The 20,180-nt window shown below is 41.1% G+C and overlaps 1 protein-coding gene across 7 annotated transcripts in view; it reads left to right on the top strand.

The window, feature by feature from the left end:
* The window catches only part of TNRC6C (trinucleotide repeat containing adaptor 6C), a 619,746-nt gene that overhangs the window by 467,462 nt on the left and 132,104 nt on the right, over positions 1-20,180 (top strand). For all 7 annotated transcript variants that reach the window (XM_059732172.1, XM_019494291.2, XM_059732174.1 and 4 more), the window contains one exon: positions 5,026-5,047. In XM_059732172.1, coding sequence (XP_059588155.1) covers positions 5,026-5,047 — 22 coding nt within the window. The remainder of the gene's footprint in view (positions 1-5,025; positions 5,048-20,180) is intronic.

Below are 20,180 nucleotides of genomic sequence, written 5' to 3'. Positions count from 1 at the left end.
AAGGTCTGCATGTGTATAAATTGTTATTTATTAAGATGGATACAGAAACAACATTTTAGGTTGAAGAGGCAAATGTTTGAAAGTAAGGAAATGCCAGAATTTTGGTTACCCTTGTAACTTAATCCTGCATCCCTATTCCTGCTGATTCCATAACGTATGATAATGGAAGTAAGTTGTCTTTTTCCCAAAAAACTCATACCTTTGCTGTAAAAAAGATGGGTGGTGCTTATAGAAGGTGGCATCTGTTGAATATTTTTATTCTCTTTATTCAAGTGGTATCTCTTGCCTTAAACTGTAGTGCCATCTATAGCCTTTAGTTAGTTTTGAATTAATTTCCTTGTGGTCTTTCCCAAATGACTCGGCATAGTATTTGAACTTTAAAAATGTGAATACATTCTCTCCTGCAAGAGATGGAGTTTCATCCCAATTTTGCACATGTAAAATTTAAGACAAACGACTTGTATGAGGCAACATAAATTATTGAGTGTTAGGATTAGAATTAAGAGTTTTAAATTTCTTGGACTCCTATGCCTCTGATTCCTTTGGGCCGTTTTGCCTTTAGTACAAAAGGTACTGAGGAAACCAATTAATTTAAGCTGTAAAGTGCTCAGTATTTCCACATTGGTAGCCCTATGTGGGTAGAGTTGGGCACTTGAAAAATGAGGAATGCAAAATTCATGGACAGCTGATAAAATTTTGGCTTATGACTTGGTTAGGATCACATCTGGTGTGGCAGAGGTAGGGACAGATTTGATTTCCTGCCCCCCCCCTCCTCTCCCCCCCAGTAGAAACTAACCTGCCTTAAACAGAAAACTATTTTCTCCCTTCTGTTCTCTGCTTCTTTCTTCACACCATGTTCTAACTTGTAGAACAATTAGGCAGTAGTCCTACAAACTTCCTCATTCACAATATAACTGTGAATTAGGTTTCAAGCACTGATTATTCTGTACTTTGGTTGATGTGGGACAATTGGGGGTGGGAAATTGCACTTTGCCATTTAACTAAAAATTACTGTAATGTAAAGTGCAGAGAAAGGCAGGTTTAAGGTGGTACAAACAGCTTAATTTTTTTGAATGCTTGATTTCATAACAGTTTTAAAATAAAGCATGCAATATAATTTTAGAGGGGTACCCATATATTGGTGCCATATTCGATTTGGCACCAGTTAAAAGGAAAATTTAACATCAGCCTTTTTTGGCTGATGTAGCTGATAATGTACTGACGAATATAATATGCCTTCTGTCTGGGGCCCCTGGACACCACGTTCTTGTGCGCAGCTGCATGCATAATGTGGCTAGGAATGCAGCTGGACAGCGTGGAGAGCAGCGCCCTTCAGGTAAGTTTGGTGGGGGGAGGCAGGGGCAGATTGAGGCCCCCACAGTGAGGGACAGGGACCTGGTTAGGGACTGGAGCTGTGGCAGGGTTGTGAATGGGACCTCAGGGGAGCAGGATGGAGATGCAGGCAGCTCATCCAGGGGATCAGTGTCCCAATGCTTTAAAAATGGTGGTGGGGCACTTGAACTAAAGCTTATTGAATGAGTTCAAGCACCCCTGCCATCATTTTTTAAGCACTAGGATGCTTTTGAGCAGGGTGAGGGCTGAGTTGTGCTGCCCACTGTGGGTTCAGGGCTCTTCGCCCTGCTTCCTTTGCCTTGGGACCATTGTGCTGGCTGCGCACCATCTGGCAGCAGTGGTGGTGGTGAGCTATGCCTCCAGTTGTTGGACGGGCAGGGGACATGGCGCAGCCAGTGTGTGGCTCCCAGGGCAAAGGCAGCAGAGCAAAGAGCCCTGAGCTCACAGTGGGCAGCCCACCTCAGCTCCCACCCTGCTTGCATGTGGCACTTGAACTAAAGCTCATTTGACGAGCTTTAGTTCAAACACCCCGCTGCCATTTTTAAGCACCAGGACACTGATCTTTATGGATGAGCTGCCTGCAGCTCCAGCCCACTCCCTCACCATGGGGGCCTCAATCTCCCCCCTCCCCTCCACAGACTTACCTGCAGGGCGCTGCTCTCCATCCTGCCCAGCTTCATTCCTGTGAATCGGTTATTGGACTGGTATTGGCCAACATGCCTGATGAATAATTGGCTATCAGTATTGGCCAAGGAAGTCTTCATCAGTGCATCCCTATATAATTCCCAGTGTTTTGAAGGGTGAGGGGGGATAGAAATGAATTTGCAGCAGTTACAACCCCTTTAATACATCAGTACAAGAGTTTGAATCCTGAAACTTCAGCACAGCTTGAAGTACAGGATTAATGGCTTTAGCTGGCTTCAAGAGCTGGAGAATGCTATAATCCTGGGTAGAGGAGTGAACTCCTGGGATGGTGTGCTGGATCTGAAATTGGTAGTATCTTCAAGGAGATTCTAGCTTATCCTCCCAAAGAGGTTCTGTTTTCCCAGTAAAGCATTTTCAGCTGCATTTTTGGCTACAGCTTTGGCTTGTTTTAAGTTCAGAGTGTTTATATTAATTTACTATTTTTGGATGCTGCCAACATTTATCTTGAGAAATGGAAACAACTAAAGGAAAACTAGAGAATTTCAGCATTACCAGACAATTCAAAAAAGAATTGCTAGGCAACAGAAATATATTTATCTGTCCCTTGACACTTCTTGTTAAATTTCAAACAGTTAAACTATTTAAGTGTTACAAAGGGGGTGCAATCTCTAAAAAGGTTGTAAGAATCTTATGATAGGAAGTGTTGGCAACCTAAATACAGGGACTGCTACCATCTCCTTTTGTCAAGAAGTTGCACATATTATACGGTGGAATGAGTTTTGGCATGTGTTCCTGGTAGCCTTATTCCCTGAACTGATCATCCCAAAGCTTTGCCTATAACTTCTTTCTTTTGCCATCGCATGCTATGAAAAGTGTTGTCATTTTACAGGGGAAAATGGTTTTTTGTTTTTTGCATGTGTACCTGCAAAGCCAGGATATTTAAGTGCTATGAGTTGAACTTAATTGACTGTGAAAGGAGAGACTTCATTTTAAAAACCTCTAAACTAGCTTGTTTGTAGATCATACTGTAGTGTTAAAGCTCTAGGATTTGTGTGCTACTTCCTTGAAACAAGTGCCATCTTATTGAAGAAAAGGGTACCTACCTAGCACTCCCATTGGATTGCAGCTTTTAAACTTGTTGCTTCTTTAAATCGTACTGTAAATGGTTGTACTTTTGGGACCGAGTACAGCTGGCCATTGACCCAAAGTGGGGTTTTTAAAGCCATTGCATGCTATGTTTTAAATGGTGTTTTTGAAGGTAGTTCAGAAGTTTGGAATGCTGGAAGTAATTCTGATGGAGTGGCTTTGACTGCCTCCCCTGCATTGTGCTCTCTAAGGTACAAGTTAAATCATAGTCATCACTTAGTACTTTGGTCTATGAAAAGGATTTAATTACTGCGTATGTGGTTATATAAATATGTACATAAGCACTATCACGTGCTCCCTTGAACACTTCTGTGCTTTAGTGTAGTAATGTTTCAGAAGGTGGCAAAGCTACTTCGAAGAAACTACTTGGTTCCATATAGTCATCTCTGAAAACACAAATTTCAAAAGATTGATTCCCTTCAGTCCAAAGACATGAGGTAAATAAGTTAGCTACTCACAACCATCCTCCCTCAACCCCCCCCCCCCCAAACAAAAACAAAAAACCCCCTTTTTAAGTCCCATACTGTAGAAGTTTTTTTTGTATGGAGTTTTATTGTGCTATAGGAGCATAATAAATGCAGCATATTCTCCTGTATATTTTATAGGCTTTGCCATGGATAATTATGTGGATATTTTTGAGTTAATAGTATTCAGAATTTATTCTAAATGTAGTTTGTCATTATTACTAGCTTTGTTTTATATATTAGATTTTAAATCATTGGCAGCATAGCTAAATAGTAGGCCTGTGTGAAGTGGCTAGTATTTGCTTCGGATTTGGCTGATTTGATGATTCAGTGTTTTGAATTGCTGTCCTGAGTTGTTTTGGCCAATTTTTCTGGTTTCAAATCAGCCAGGCCCATTCCCTGCCCACTCTCCCAGCTCCAGCAATGGCTATCCTGCCCACATCAGCTTCTGGCACTTTGGGGGAGAGAAACTTCCCCCCCACTCGCTGGGTGCTGCTGGGCAGGGGGGCAATCCCCATTGCCCCACACTGCATGGCGGGGGCTCTACACAATCTCCCTGACTTGCCCTGCCTGCTGTGGTTCCAGTGCTTTTGGGGGGCGGGGGGGAAGCCGAGGAAAAAGCCTGGACTCACTGGTTCTGTCGGCGGGGGGCAGTCCAGGGTGCTTGTGCAGAGCCCAGCATGAAGCCCTAAGGCCGCTGCAGGAGTAGAGTCCCAGGGGTTTACTCATTTTTTTTCTTAAAGGGCCAGAGTTGGCTTTGGGCAGGGCTGGGGGGGCTCATGACAGCCTCCCATGTAGTGGGGAGTAGCGGGCATTGGCCCCCTGCCTGGCAGCACTCAGTGAGTAGGGGCTATTTTTTTTAAAGCACTGGAAGCTGGGGTGGGCAGGGCATCCATGGGGCAGGGGGGAGGCACTGAGGGAGCAGGTTGGGGTTGGGGCCTGGCAGGGTTGTTCTCTCCCCCCCCCCCCCCAGGACATACTAGCTTCTAGTTCAGCTGCAGCTACCTGCTGCAGCCACCAGGGCCTGTCTGAATCATCAAAGCTTTTTGAAACTTTTTCTGAAGATTCGGAGAGCTTTGAATTGATTTGGACCTTTTACTTGGTCCCCTGATTCAATTCGGATTCGGCCACTGAGTTGGACCAAATCGAATCACCACCCAAAGCTTCGCACAGCCCTACTGAATAGGGTTCGTTTTAAAGTAAGCAAGAATCACATTTGACAACTATGAACTGTGGTTCTAATAAGGTATCAGCAGGTTTCAACTTAAGCAGGATCTTGGTGTTCAGGGGTTTTCTTTGTCAGATGGTAGATTTTAAGGGGCAGGACTGTGGTTTCGTTTCCTGGATATAACTTGAGTAAAAGCTGATGCTAACCAATATCTCTGATTGATTGATTTCTTTTGTTTTTCTTTTTCAGGCTGCTGAACAAAAAACCAAAGGTAATTAATAGCTGTTATTTTGCCATTAACTGTTTGATATTTGTATCTAGAATGCACTTCTGACTTTATTAATATGCATAAATTCAGTACTGGGACTAGAAGATTTTTATAGTGTTTTTCTGCAGATGTTTTTTTTCCTGCAGGGTGGAGGGAAGTACACTTTTAGTAGTGCTGCTGCTAGATGATTGTGGGGGGGAGGGGAGATGTTACTGTTCCACTATTTAAATGCATCTATCCTGTGCTTCAGCTTTTACCATTATCAAACAAAATCCTGACAAACTCATTTAAAACAATATAACAAGATGTGCTTATGTTGAGGTAGATATCACTTTCTTTCTAATTTCTAGAGGTTATTTCTTTAATTTAAAATGCATTTGTGTAATTTTAAATCTCTCACCTGTCATAAGACATTAACTAGGAAAAGTGCTTTAAAGTCAGTTCCTAGGTGTATCATCTCAATTGTTTTGAAAGATGTGCATTTTTTTTCCTTTAAGAATATAATTTTTGTAGAATTCAGCACTTTGGGTATTGTACCTCCCTGATGAACAAACTTCCAAGATTTCTTGGAAGAGTTTAGCACAAAGAGCTGACTTCTTACTGATATGCTCACAAGCTAGGACCCCCACCTGCTACATCTAGAGCCTTCTAATTTAATGCACGGATGGGCAAAATGTGGCCAGGCTGTTCTATCTGGCCCACGGGGCCCCTAAAAAATTTAGAAAATTAATATTTATCTGCCCCGGCTGCCTGTCATGTGGCCCTCGATGACTTGCCAAAACTCAGTAGCGGCCCTCTGCCCAAAATAATTGCCTGCCCTAATGCCTTCAGGACTGCTCCTTAGTGGAGGAGCAGCATCTTTTAAATAGCTCTTGGCTATTCAGCTTACTTAAGGTATGTCTTCTACATTGATTGCTGCTGTGACTTCAGTTTAATGTTGGAAACATCTTGAGGTAGTCTTGAACTAACTAGCTCGGATACGAGTAGCAGGCCAGTGTTCAACGTGTACAGGTTGCCCAAGTGTATGGTCCGATTTGTCTGAGTTACAGTCCAGGCGTGAGCTGTGTCACAGCTCAGCTGCTAGTACGTGGGCTGGTAAGTTTAAGTAAGTTCAGGTAGTGACTCCAGCATACCCATTCTCTCTCTAGCAGTGGTTCTCAAACTTTTTTGTACCAGGATCCATTTGTAAACATCAATGGCCTGTCCCAACCCAGTGACCCTCACTCCTGACCCACTGCCCCCAGGTTCCCCCACCTTTTAGCCTGTAGCAGCTTAACTTGCTTACAGTTGGGCCAGGAACACTGGTAGTCATTGCAAGGGGATGTCTGTTCCATGGTCCAGGCTTTCTGTTGTGTACAGAATATCAGCACTGATATCAGTCTGTATACTTTCATCTTACTAACTCAGAAGTTCATTTGTTCACATTTACGTGTTCTTGCAAATAGGAACGTGTTTGGTCTGCTCCTGTAATTTTTAGTTTGTCCTGCTCAGCCAAGACTCACTGGAAAGAAGAAAGATCACTTTAGATGGACATTATCCGAAGATCTTATGTCTATAGGAAAATAACAGTTTTGCTGAATGCTTGGTAAATCTTCTGTCTGGCTCTTGGGTTTATTGTGTTGGTGTCAGCTATCTGCTGGTGTGTGCAAAGCACTTGTGCATCATGGATAGTACCTCATTACTTTCCTCAGGAGACTGACAGAGTAATACAAGATTTGTGCAGTGGGTTTGGAAAATTTATTTATTTATTTATTTTTAAACTTAAGTGCGTGTTTGCTTCAACGGAGAGTGCATGACTGGGTTGCTGCATATGCAGGTTTTACGTTGAAGAATCCTGTGTCCTCTTTGAAGCTGCGAGCTCCATCTTGAACCCAATCCATGGGGCTCTCTTTCTGTACTTAATCAATGATAGTGACTGCCAGAACCTTAGATGAGATGCTCTTTCTCCATTAGATGGCTAACATTGCTGGGAAAGAACCAGCTGTTCTCCCAAGTCCCCATTGTCAAGACCCCTGACATCATCCTGAATGGGATATTTTAAACTTTTACGTTCGTCATAAGCTTGAGTTCTAATGCACTTTGTATTAAGACTTAGTCCCCTGTCCCGTGGCACCTTTCTTCAGTAGTCTCTTTGCAGAATTTGCGTTGATACCTCTGGAGACATTGGTGATTACAGACACCTTTTGATCACAACATTAATTGTAGTCACTTTGTGAGGGATATTATGAATAAAATGACAGTTACTTGGACTTGGAAGCTAGAAGATTCTGATGTTTTGAGACCGTGTATATTGAAATGTGCTTTTTTTTTTTTTCTCCCAACTCCGTTTTGGGTTTTAGTTTTTATAAGTCTTCTAGGAGTTTGGGGCAGCGTTAATGTGGGTGAGCAAATGAGAAAGAAAGGGAACAACTGAGCAGTAGGTTTTGGTGGGCCACAAAAGGTGCCTCAAAATAAAGGAAGTGATCAAGATAAAGGAATTAGACAGATGCAGAGTTGCATCTGTCTCGAATCTGAAGGGATGCTTGTATGCCATACATTCCAGGAACCCTTAGAAGTAGATGGAAGACGGTTGGAATGATGGGAACAGAAGAGGATCTTGAAAACAACATTTTATATGGATAAAGAGGATGGGTTAACAGGGGTGTCAAAAGGCCCATGGAGTCACATGATCTATCCCATGGGTCCCTGGACCTGACCCCATGTACTGTGTAGGTTGCATGTGGGCCCCAGTCCCATGTGTTGTATGGAGTGCACAGGCTGGACCTGGTGCCACACACATAGCACAAGGTTAGTTTGGGGTGCGCAGTGCATGCAGCACCTGCACTGAACCAGCTCTGTGTACTGGCTCCAGGACTGGTCTGAATCGGCCCATGCCAGATTCAACATATACAGGGCTGGGCTGGTGGGATGCTGCATGTAGCACATGCACCCCCCCCCCCCCCCCCCCCCCAAATATTGGCCTCGTGTACTGCATGCGTGGTTGGTCCAGCCCAAATTAGAACAATCCAACATAAAATATCAACGAATCTGTCTTGGTTCTTATACTGACATTAATCATTATGGTATCAGAAGAACTTTATATTTATTACAGCTGTATATCCTCCATTTAGAAAATAGAAGAGATTGTTGAATTGCTGTAGTTAACCCATATGTTAGAATGTATATATCCAAATAACTCTTGCTGATTAGTTCTTCCTGTATTCGCCATACATTATTTCCGATCGGATGCATCCTGTGCCAGCACCACCTGCTTATTTTGGCACTTCCAAAAACTTTTTCCATTTTGTTATAGATGCTCTTGTAAAAGCCCATATTAACACCTTTGTTTAATTTCTCTGATAAACTGATAGATAGGAGTAGGACAAGTAAGGGAATAGATTCAGACTCTTGTATGTAAAGACAGATATTTTGTAGCTCTTTCTATAAAGCTGCTTTACCTGATAGGAAGAGAAAAGTGTGGTGAGCAAGTAGGCTTCTTTTCTCTCTGTCAAAGTAAAGAGTTAGCCATGGTAGTGTGAAGTTAGGCAGAAGGTAAGGCTGAATGGTACTTTGGAGACCTGATCAATTCAGAGAGAAGCTTTTGTAAATAACAGGAGCTTACTCTGTGTGCGTGTATGTATACGCATACAGAACAGTATAGCTCCTTAAATTATTTTTGGTAGTTGAGACCACATGCCAGAGGTGATTTTGAAGGGGGGGAAGTTTCTGTGTGTGCTTGATTTTGAGACAGACCAGACCATGAAGTTTGTATTGCTGTTTTTGAGAAACTACATTTTCCCTTTTTAATCTTTGCTCTTTAGAGAGCAAGCTACTAGCTTACACATTTTGGTTCTTAAGGAATGCTTGACCTCAGTCTTTTGTCATTGTATGGTTTTAGGAGCAAGAGCTGTCTTCAAGCCTTTAATTCCAAATTTTCCAAACAGACCAATGCCCTGCTGAAAAGTGTGTGTGACTCCAGGATATCACCCACAAACTTGTATCTGGGGCAGGATGTTATGTGCTCCATGGTCTGGTCAGGGTTTCCACAGTTCCGGCCAGGCAGAGTTTTTAGGTGCCAGTTGTACATCAGGTGGCCACACCGACCATGTCCAGTGCGTATCGTGTTAAGGATTGTCCACATGCTCCATGGATGGTTGGAGTCCAGTTGTTACATTGTTGGGTCAGAGACTAGGTATTTGTTTGGGAAAGTGTTTTCTGCCCCAGCTTTCCTCCCAAGCTTCTTCAGTATTGTGGTATAGGAGGTGCTTGGTTCATGTCCAAAATTCTTTATGAAATTATATGATGAGTTAAGAGATCTTGAAGGTCTTGGTGGATGGGAAGGTCCAGGTTACAAGTGATATGCATTATTTCTCTGTATGTTGCTACATCCCGTCGAATCGAGGGAGGAGTAATGTTTGAAACTACTAGTAGCCACTACATTACACGAGTTGATATCAAAGTTCCAGCAATAGTCCTCATTACTGAGTAGAGTTGTCAGTGAGTTTTGAATATTAACTTGAGACCCAGATGGGTGCACAGTACTCAGCTGTTGAGAGAACCAGGGCTACAGCAGATGTGAGGAGGATGGTGACTTTTGCACTTCAGCTTGTGCTGGTGAGCTTTTGGATGATGTTCACTTGTGCCTTTGTTTTTATGGCAGTCTTTCAGAAGTGATGATGACAAGTTAGGGGAGTGGTCAAGGGTCTCCACAAGGTAAGAGTCAGGTTGTGAAACACTTACTCTACACCAAAGGTGTCATTGAGGGTATTATGTGCCTTGGGATTTGTTGAGATGGAATGTGGAGATGATGGACTTGGTTACATTTGATCATGGTCTCCAGTTGTTGAGGAAAAATCTAAGTCCCCGGGTTCGTTGGGCAGAGGCTCAGACGATATGGAAGTATTCAGCCAGTATTCATCATAAATCAGAGTTCAGTGTGGCTTCAATATCTTGAAAAGGTTTTGCCTGTGTGGGCAAAGTGATATCTATGCCAACGATAAATTTCCACAGTAATTTGAGTAGGACATATCACTTAAGTGGATGTTAAAAAGCATCCATGCCAGAACACTACCCTGTGGGAGGCCATTGTTGAGTATTCTTGGAATGCTGACCTTGGCTTGTAGGTAGACCTTCATCCTTCTGTTGCTCATCAAAGTCCACAGCAGCTGGAGTAATTTGGCACATGGTGGCGGCAGCATCAGGGACAGTCTTTGTTTCCACATAGATCTTTCCTCGGCCTATGATTACTATGAAGGTGGCCCTGGTCTTGAGCTTGTGGTGAAAACCAGCCTAGATGTTTGTAGTGATGGCAAGTACTTGTTCACAGCAGCTACAATGAGGTCTAAAGCCAGCCTGTTCTTAGGGGAGGAATAGGTTGATGATAGGCTTGATTGTTGTAGGTAATGCAGAGCAAAGAGATGGGCCTGTAGCTCCTAGGGTCATGTACTGGCTTTCCTAGTTTTGGCAGGTCTATCACCATTGCCTCGCATCAGCTTTGTGGAATATGGCTGTCCACCATCACAGCTGAAGAGAGAGCCAAAAGCCACTGTTTTGCCAATGGGCCAAGATGGTGGAGGAGTTCTTGTGGAATACTATCTTTCCCAGCAAGCTTTTAGTTTCCTTGATTTGAAGAATTGAGTTCACAAATTGCTACAGAACTCTGATTCTCCACTCTGGGTACTTCTGACTTCTCTGTAAACACATGAGCCCTAGGTGATTTCAACTGCAAAGGCATATTCTTGCCTATAAACTTTGTCCAGAATAATTTTGGATGCTGTAGTTTAAAAAAACAAAACAAAAATTACCCCCCCCCCCCCTTTCTTATGCATCCACTGAACAGTAAACCTAGGATTTTGCAATGGTTATGGGGCTGGTATATAATTACCATAGTGTTCTGATTTAGTCAACTTTGCATTTTAAATTGAGCCTACATTTTCAGGTTCAGTTTTAGGAAAAACAGCTTTTTCTCGCTGAATACAAGTCAGTAGCTACAGATGGTTTTAAGTGCTATTGTAGCTGCAAAAACCTGTAAGAATCAAATGATCAAGGAAAGGACCTTAAATGATTTAAATGCACTAAAAATACTAGACCAAGAGCCCCACTGAACAAAATAAGATAAGAGGTCAACTCTTAAGCTAAGTGTGAGTCTTAGTTGTTTTGGAGGGAAAAAATAGGTCAACCTATAATTGGAACAATGCAGTAATACTAAGTGAATTGGTTTTGTGCATCTATACCTTGATGAAAGTGTGTCTCGTTCGACTCTTGACTTTTTTTAGCTGCCTGTATTGAGTAAGTATTACAACTTAGTCCTTTCAAATTGTTCATAGTTGCTGTTGCATATCACCTTTCTATATCAGAAATGAAAAAGTATGTTCCCCAGTAGCTGTACTTTCAGGCACAGTAGTAGATATTCTTAGTAATATGTTGATATTCTGAGAGATTATTAGCTAGTCTAAGTCAGTTTCTTGATGGGATTTAAGGCTTTTTTTTGCTTTTTCTTGAGATATGAGGGCCATTACTAGGTAATTTTGGCAAGATGCGTCTGCTGAAGTAATTGTATTTGTTGATCCAGCAATTATAGCTTCTTGAACTAGTTACAATAGGCAAGTTTTATTTTAAGTTCCAAACATACCATAGGTAAATTATATCTATAGCAAGTAGGATGGTGAAATCTGCCAGTGGTGGTGTTTGTGGAAGATATGTGGCATTGAGAAATCTAGCTTTCATCTTCCCATTTGCTTTACTTTGCCAATTGGGTCATCTTTCCTCATTTTGATTCCAGCCTTGTAATCTGTCCATATTGCTATTACTAACAAGGTCATCAATAGCAATGTACTGAAGGCCTGTGTCAACCCTTGCCCTGGAAACCTGTTTAAAGAATGTCAAATGATTGAAACTCATTTAAATTTCCAGATGTTGCATCATTTGTCATGTAAAATCTGTGCATACAGTTGATGCAAATGATAGTTTTTGTGATGTTGAAGGTAGCAGCAGCAACAGTTTGGTAGTCGGTTTTGTCATCTTTGGTAACTTTAATGTAAGAGTTTTTCATTTGGTGCTGCCCCCTGGCACTTGGACAGCCTTTGCAAGTTCTGACTTTCTGGAATCAAGTCTAGGTGGTGTTTCTACTAAGATGCTTAGAGTGACAGAACAGGGAAAACTATCCCTTTTATTGGAGGTGGGAGGTAGAAAAAGTCTGAGCCAGGTGTGTGTGTGTGGGGGGGGGGGATGTCCTTGACTGCTCAGCGGCAGACCTGGAAGTGGACTGCAAGTACTTGTGGTCCACTTCTGGGTCTGCCGTCGAGGGTTCTGGGAACCCCCTCCCCCCACTCCTGTGGGACACTCCATCTGCCTCACCATCTCGGTGTTCACAAGCCGTCTGGTAGCTTGAGGTATGTAGAAAATGCATATAAAGCTGTGTCTGTGTCCGAATCGTCAAATCTTTCCAAATTGGATAAAACGCTTCAGAGTTGATTTGGAGAGATTAATGGGTTTCCTGATTCGTTTTGGAAATTCAGCTGCCAAATCGGGCCAAATCTCCTCCAAATTGAATTAACAACCGAAGCTTTGCACAGCCCGAATATTCAGCTTGGGAGGAAGTGAGAAACTGAGATGAATATTACGTTCAAAACTTAAGTTAAAGATGTATGTAATAGACATATATGGGAGAGGCAAGGCGTTTTTTGGGATAACTTTGCCTCTTCCTTACCTCTCACAACTCTTTAACATCGCTGCTATAGCATCATGCCAACACTGTCACATAATGAGTATATTAGTATTTTATGATGGCAGTAAGTACTATTATGAATATAGTGTGATGTGAATGCAGTAAGATAAAGGAACAAAGTAAAAAATTCTCTAAATTTGGACTGGAAGTTGGACTACACAATGTACTGTTTTTAAGTAATCACAAGCAGAATGGAATACAAAATTGTACAAAAGATTAAGAACAATGAGGATTTTAAAGTACATAAGAATTTAGAGGTCATTCAAGAAGGTAGGGCCTTTGAGAAATAGTTTGACACAAAAGAGATATTAAAGTTGTATGCATGAGAATTTGCATGGCATGAATCATGTTTGTTTTGGAAAGAGATTATTGAAGGAAAGAATTTGTCCAGGAGAAGGTAAGAAGCCTGGCTGCATTGGACCAAGTGGGATATTTCTTCTGGTTTTGGAGAGCTGGGCTACTGATGGTGATAAACAACTAAGTAAAAAGAAAAGATCTAAGGTGAGAACCACTGACGTACTGCCATGGAGCTTCTTCACTGTCTCCGAATTATTCTGTGGTTCAGCAGAATAACGTAACCACTAAAAAAAAATTATGGGAGCCAGAAAATGTAACACCACCTTGAAGTATCTGTATTTATCTTACTAGAGTTTAAGACCAGAGTGCTAAAATCTTTGCAAGTTTGCTTTTCAAGTACAGTTAGACTTTCCCCCACCCTGCCTTAGGAGCTCAGTTCCAGTCTTGACAGGAAGGTAGGCTCCAAACTAAACCCAAATTGTACAACTTTCTTTACAGGAGTCTCTTTTTAGTCTTTCAGTACTATGGCCCTGACCTGCACTCCTTCCAAGGTCACTTGTCAGTCTTCACACAGCCAGCTTTTACCAGGTCCTGCTTCAGGTAGCGATGCTATATGTTTCTCAGAGTAGATGATCTTCTGGAAGAGATAAGACCAGACTTCTGTTCTCGGCAGTCCCTGCAAAGATTAATGGCTAATTAGAGCCATCTGGACCACCTCCTAGTTCTAGTTTCTTGGGACAGTTCTCTACCTACAGCTGCTCAGAGGACTTGTGGGTTCCATGGGTTGGGTTTTTTTATTTCCACACAGTTGCAGTTAATTATTACAGTTATCACTAGGAAAGATGCTGTAAATGCTTGCTAGAGGCCAGCAAAAATATCTTAACATATCTAAAATGGTCAGTGTAGGTTGAGGAAAGGAGCAAATTGGTCAGATTTTTTTTAACAAGTCAGAGCTAAGCATGGGTACTTGGGTTATGGTTTTACCTAAGTTTTGATATATTACTGCACAGAATATTCTGTTTTGAAACCTTCCCAAAGAACAGCTGACAGAACAAAAAAAGTAATTGTTGATGTAAAGATGATGTGAAATTGGCTGCGTACTTCATCATATAGTACCATAACTATACCATACCATAACTAAGGGAACAAGCAAAACTGGAAATCCAAAGATTCGTTGGTACTCGGGGTGGGGGGGAAACTGGGTGATTACACACGGATATAAAGAAATGCTAAAAGCTACTGAGTGTGAGTGACAGATTTTTTGATTGGATGTCATAAAACGTATTGGAACTGAATTTTGTGCACTGTGACGCTATACAGATGTAGGTAGTAGTAGATGTTGACTGGCTAAAGAGGCAAGTCCTTAAGAAATGCTTTAATGTGGCTGCCTGTGGTTTGGACATGACTCATTAGTGCGGGCTGCAAGCTTTGGGTGTAAACTAATAAAGTGACCCTTGCATATGAGTTGTTCTGTGGGGGAAACTGTACTATGGTGATTTTTAAAAACTTTCACTTTCTTTCCTGCATGTGTCATATGCTGTTGTTAGTTGGTTGCTATGGCAGTGAGAACTTTTACACCAGTCTGTGGGGGAGGGGAGCATAAGGGAAGAGTGAAGTACTATATTACACAGCTAAAAATGGAGTATATGCAATTAATGCACATCTGCTGATTTGGAGCCTTGCTTTTAGACTAGTTTATGTTCAGGTATTGGTGTGTGTTTTGAAAGGGACTCTACAAAGCTGTAGGATGGGATAAGTTGTGCATGAGACTACTTTAATGTTGCTTCTAGTCATTTGTTCCTTGTTAAAATCCTGGGCTAATAGACTTTTAATAAAAAGATTTTCTGATTCTGAACTATACAAAGCTAAGAGATTCTGTTAGTTTTCTAATACAAGGTGGAACACAAACACATTCTTTCATGGAATAGTTTGTAGTTGAATGTATAGCTTGCTCAGTTCTTTGTGTGCAGTTGTAACTTGTAAAATGACACCCGTTTCTGCATGCCGTGCCATGGCTGCGGCCTCAGGAAAGAGACTAGTAAGCTGAGAGTTTCCTGTGGGTGGGTGTATAGTGTGTTGTCAATTAAATATTGCACAGAGCCTCAAGTGCAGCTAAAATGTTTTCATTTATGACATGGAGCACAAAACCCTTCCAAAATAAACATCCATTGCACCAGAGGAGGTGCTTTGAAAGATGTGGCTACTTCTGAAGTTATTGGTGCAGTGTTAGAAAGCACTCCATTAGACAACTTTAAGACTTGCCTCTATTCAAACAAGAACACAGTTTACTAAATCATCTGTACTGACAGCTGCCGCCTTCTCATCTGTTCTGAGGCACTGGCTGCGAGTGGTTTATAGTAAGTTCAGTCTTTAATAAATATTCCATTGGCTTCTAGTACAGAGATACTGGAATAAAAAAAAAAGCTTTAAAGGGCTGATAAGTAGTTGGGAGTGTTCCTGAATTATTTGAAAGAAATGATTGGCTTTCTATTTAATTGGAAGAGAGTAGTGTAGACTTGAATGAGATGGGGAGTGAATGCACTTTTATCACATTGTGCACTGTACTTTGAAATTATTGGGATTTCCCTTTGTGTTCAGTTAGTCCTATTCTACACTCTGTTTTTATGTAACTGCAGTCTCACCATTCCGTGTGCATTTGACAAATAGGCTTGTTCTTTTTTTCTGGTAAAGATTTTTAGTAATGCTATTCTGCTATTAACAGTCAAGTGTTTGGTACTCTGTAGTAAATAGCAGCCGGTAGGATTATAATGTACTTAATTAGTAGCTACAGGGAAGCCTTCAGGAAAAGAAAATATGTATGTGAGTGGCGTATAAATATTATGAGGCAAACCCACCCCCTTGCTTTAATACACAGCTTCTTTCTGAAGACAGTAGGTGATCAACTTCTCTCTACTGCTCTCCATTCACTATCCCAGTTGAAGTCATGCAGGCTTTTTATCTCAGGATTTGGAGATGGGGTGTTAACATGGTCAAACTAATGTGTGCTACACTATTCAACTTAAAGCCTAAGCACCCTTGATTTGTACTGGAAATCCTACTAATACATACTTTAAAAAGAAAGAACACACATCATGAAATAACATTGGGGTGAGTGTTACAAGAATCAGCTATTGAAACCATTTGTATATATATTCAGTTATCTTGGGTCTAAGCTTACTTTGCAGGTTAAAGTCGCATATTATTTTGTAAAAACCTTTTTTATATACATATAATATAAGTGGATAGATTTATACATGTCAATTTTAGAGTTAGGGGAGGCTTGTAGATGCTTCTCTAACATTTACGTGTTAGCTTGTCAAAAGTTTAAAAAAAATAAAAAAGTGGTATAGTCAGTGTTTTTCTCAGAAGTTTTAGGCAGCGTACAAAATTTCAATATTTTGATTGTCAGCCTGATTCCAGAATAAGGATATGGAAAACGAATAGATTAGAGAAAGTAAAAAAGGAGAGGAGGGAGGAGATGTTCTCTAATAAATAACAGAGAAATTGTGGTCAAGTAATGAGGCAATTTAGCTCTGAATGAAAGAGCTGGTAAGTTGTACAGTTCAGCTTTCGTGTCTTCAGAGTAAGAGAAGGCACACGAACAGTTAACGTAGAGTAGCTACTGTGCAATAAGTTGCCATCACCTTTTAATTAACTGCATGTTGTTCATTTGCCCATAACTGAAGGGGGTGAGGAATGCTTAACACTTCTGGAGACGGGCATCTATAGAATAATGAATATAAAATGTTAGAGCAGTGCAGTTTTACATAAAATGGCTTTTTTCTTTTCTCTTTTTTCTGCAAGTAGAGCAATTTGGCTTACTTCATAGGCATGTCTCAGTAATATGAAAAAAATGTGCCTTTGATTGTCAGTTTGGCTTGTTTAGTCTTTCTAGATAGCTGGACAGTGTTTTGACTGTAGCTTAGTTGCCTAACATTCCTGCCTGACAGTTTGTGCTTTGTCTTTAAGCCTATAAAATATATATGAAAGATGGTGATGCCTTAAGTACATAACTTTATGCATAGAGCAAAACAGTGATATGCTTTATTGTGGATAATTAGTTGCGTTTTCTCTAATGTGGTCTTAAATTTGTACGGTGGTTTTTAGACTCATTAGGTTTATGGTACGTCTCTGATGGACAGTATTTACTTAGTGGCATTAAGAAATAACTGCACATATGCATAATGAATGATTTCATGTTGCTGGTGAAAAACAAGTGTTTTCTGAACTAACCCTGAATAGAATTATATTTATTTTTAATTTATAATAGGTCTGAAACTCAAACGAAGTTTTAGAACAAATCTTGTTTGTTTGGTTTTGGTACAATATTTTCTTGAATACAAGGTGACCCCTTCTTCCCCCGTCCCCCTCCAACCAGCCTGGGGTGGGGGGAAGCCCCTCATCTTACTATCACGGGCAAGGAAACCTTATTAAATACACTATCTACCTTTAAACTGCTGCCAAAAACAGCATGTGTTCAGTACTGTGAGCCAACTATGAAGCTGATTTGAATGCAGTCGGCCAACACTGAGCATGCCTATAAAAGATGTGGCCCACATTGGGCAAGAACACAAGGATAGGTCATCTTGTATTTGAATAAATACGGTAGTACAAATTATGCATGATATTAGTCCAAAGGTAAAAGGCTCATGATTTACCATAGTTCATTCAGCTGGTCCTCAGCTGAGTCGAGAGTGGTTTCAAGCCATGGTGACCCCATAGCTGAGGGTTGTTCAGTATATGTGTATACTTCAAATACACTCCCTCCTCCCACCCCCCCACCCCCTGCCAAAGTATCCATGTGCTAATTCTTCCCCACTCATGACTGCAACCAGGTGTTTTTGTCAGGAATACTGGAATCCTCCAAAATTCATATGCAGATGAGGTACAGGACAACCTGTTCTGACTCCACCTAATGGAGAGCAGGGCCACACTAATCATAATTAGGCTAAGAGATGGAGCAACAGAGGGATTCTGAGTAAATTGTTTGGGGCCTTGTTTTGTGATGTTAGCCAGACATTTTAAGGCAGGTAAAAACAAAACAAAACCAACCAACAAAACCCCAGGAATAATTGGAAAAGGGAAGGAAAGATGTTGCTCAGCTGTGGGAGTGAAGAAGTTGAAATGTATGCAGTAAAGTGGCTCACTATGACTCTAGAGTTGCCGTTGAGGGGGGACTGTGTGCAATGGCCACTACCATTACATCTTACTAGAAGATGGATAAACTAAGTGAATAGGTACTGTATGCAAGTTGCTGCAACCATGTTTAATTTCAAGGTTATTGTTTTTAAATTTGCTTCTCGCTTCCATGTGCTCAGGGAAAGCAGTCTGACCACAAGGAGAGGAGAAAGGGGTTGCCAAGGGAAAAAGTTAAGGGGAAGCAGAGAATAAAGGGGCTACATGCCCCTTTTCCCGCTCTCCTGGAGCACAACTTTATTTTTTGTGCTGCTGCAGTTGGAGGGGGACAAATTCAAGGCATAACTCAAAAATTAGGTTCTATACCTGGAAAATTATAATAAATTTTCCATATATAGGATCTCAGTAGTAGGGATTACCCAGTTACCATATTTACTCGGTGGTCTTTTATATTAGAATAAATATGGTGATTGTTAATCAGTCTGACTTGACTGATGTTAATTTTTTGTGTCTATTAAGTCATCTTTGCCTCGTACAGTGCAATAATGTCCACCATAATGCCTGTTGGACAAGGTATTTTTCCAAAAACAGCAGTGTCAAGTTTTCATCGTGGTAAAGAATATCTTGCATTGGAAATCTTGTCTAACTATCCCAGCCATGCAGCTGGTACAGTAAAAGATACCATCCTAACAAATCCTTGCCTTGAATAATTCCTAGACCATCAGGCATATAACATCATGCTAACATACCAGCATATTCTTAATGGAACCCCTGGCAAACATAAAACATAAGTTTGGGCATGTGGTTCTCAGTTGGGTATGAAAACATTTGTGATAGATGCCTGACTCTCTTGCGCTCTTGTCTTTTAGGCTCGAGTTTAATTTACCATGTAGACACTTAACTTCATTTTACGAATTTGACCTAGGATCAGGGGTTTTATTCTAAACTAAGTTATTCACAGTAGGTACTCTTTCTAGAGAATGCATGTGCCATGCATACTTATTTACATGCATTCTTTGCTAAATAAGTACAATTGCAGTTTTTACCAAAACCATTAAATGCATTTAATCTGGGACGATATAGTCTGCAATGCAACAGGTAGAATGTTTAAAGAACGAGATTAAAACTAACCTCATAGTCTCGGGTTCTGAGCTCCTCTCCTGGTCTGGAAATGTGGTGATTACTTCAGTGTCTTACCTTGTAAAAACTCTGAATGAAAGGAGGAGCATGTCTCAAACAGTCATTTTTATTGAAAAACAAAGCAAACAGATTATTATAGATCTTGTGGAATTGCTTCCCACTTCTCTCCCAAATATGCTGATCCTAGTATTCCTTGCTCTTGTTGGCCTAGCAGTAAATGAAGACAGGGTAGACTTGCACCTTGCAGAATACCTAAAACAGAGATGTATACTATAAGCTTTACATTTTAAAACCTATTCTGTACACCTTTGATTTAGTTACTCTAAGGGGCAGCTGACTGACTTCTGCCTGACTTCAGACTAACATGACCAACATGGTTAACTGCCTCTCTAGTAATAAGGCTGCTTGCAGACGTTCAAAAAGCCCTAGGTGCTTTCCTTTGAACTCAGCACACCCACACAAAGTCCACTGCATACCCAGAAGAAGCGGCACGTTATTTGGACCCGGCTTGCCCAATGCCTGTATAGATCGGGCGTAATGGGGCTTTTTTGGCATTTTTATCCAATAGCTGCTTGAATCCGCTTTAGCTAAAAAGCATGAAAAAGCTCACTAAAAAAGAACCCACTCTATATGGATGCTGCAGAGCTGGGTTGAAGTAACACGCTGGTGCTTCCAGTAAAGTGCATTTTTTTTTTGGTATATTTTGCAGTGTTTTTTTTAGGCTGCAAGCAGCCTAAATGATCATCTTTTAGCCTTTAAACTTAATTTTGCATGTGAAAGTGCTGCATAGTAGCCAGAAGCCTAGCAAAAATGCAGTTTTATTTATATTCCCTTGGTACTCAGTGCATCAGAGCATGT

Source organism: Alligator mississippiensis, chromosome 8 (assembly GCF_030867095.1).
Source record: "Alligator mississippiensis isolate rAllMis1 chromosome 8, rAllMis1, whole genome shotgun sequence".
In the NCBI taxonomy this organism is placed as follows: Eukaryota; Metazoa; Chordata; order Crocodylia; family Alligatoridae; genus Alligator; species Alligator mississippiensis.
Note: the sequence above shows the minus strand (reverse complement) of the source record. Positions and strands in the feature narration are given on the sequence as shown.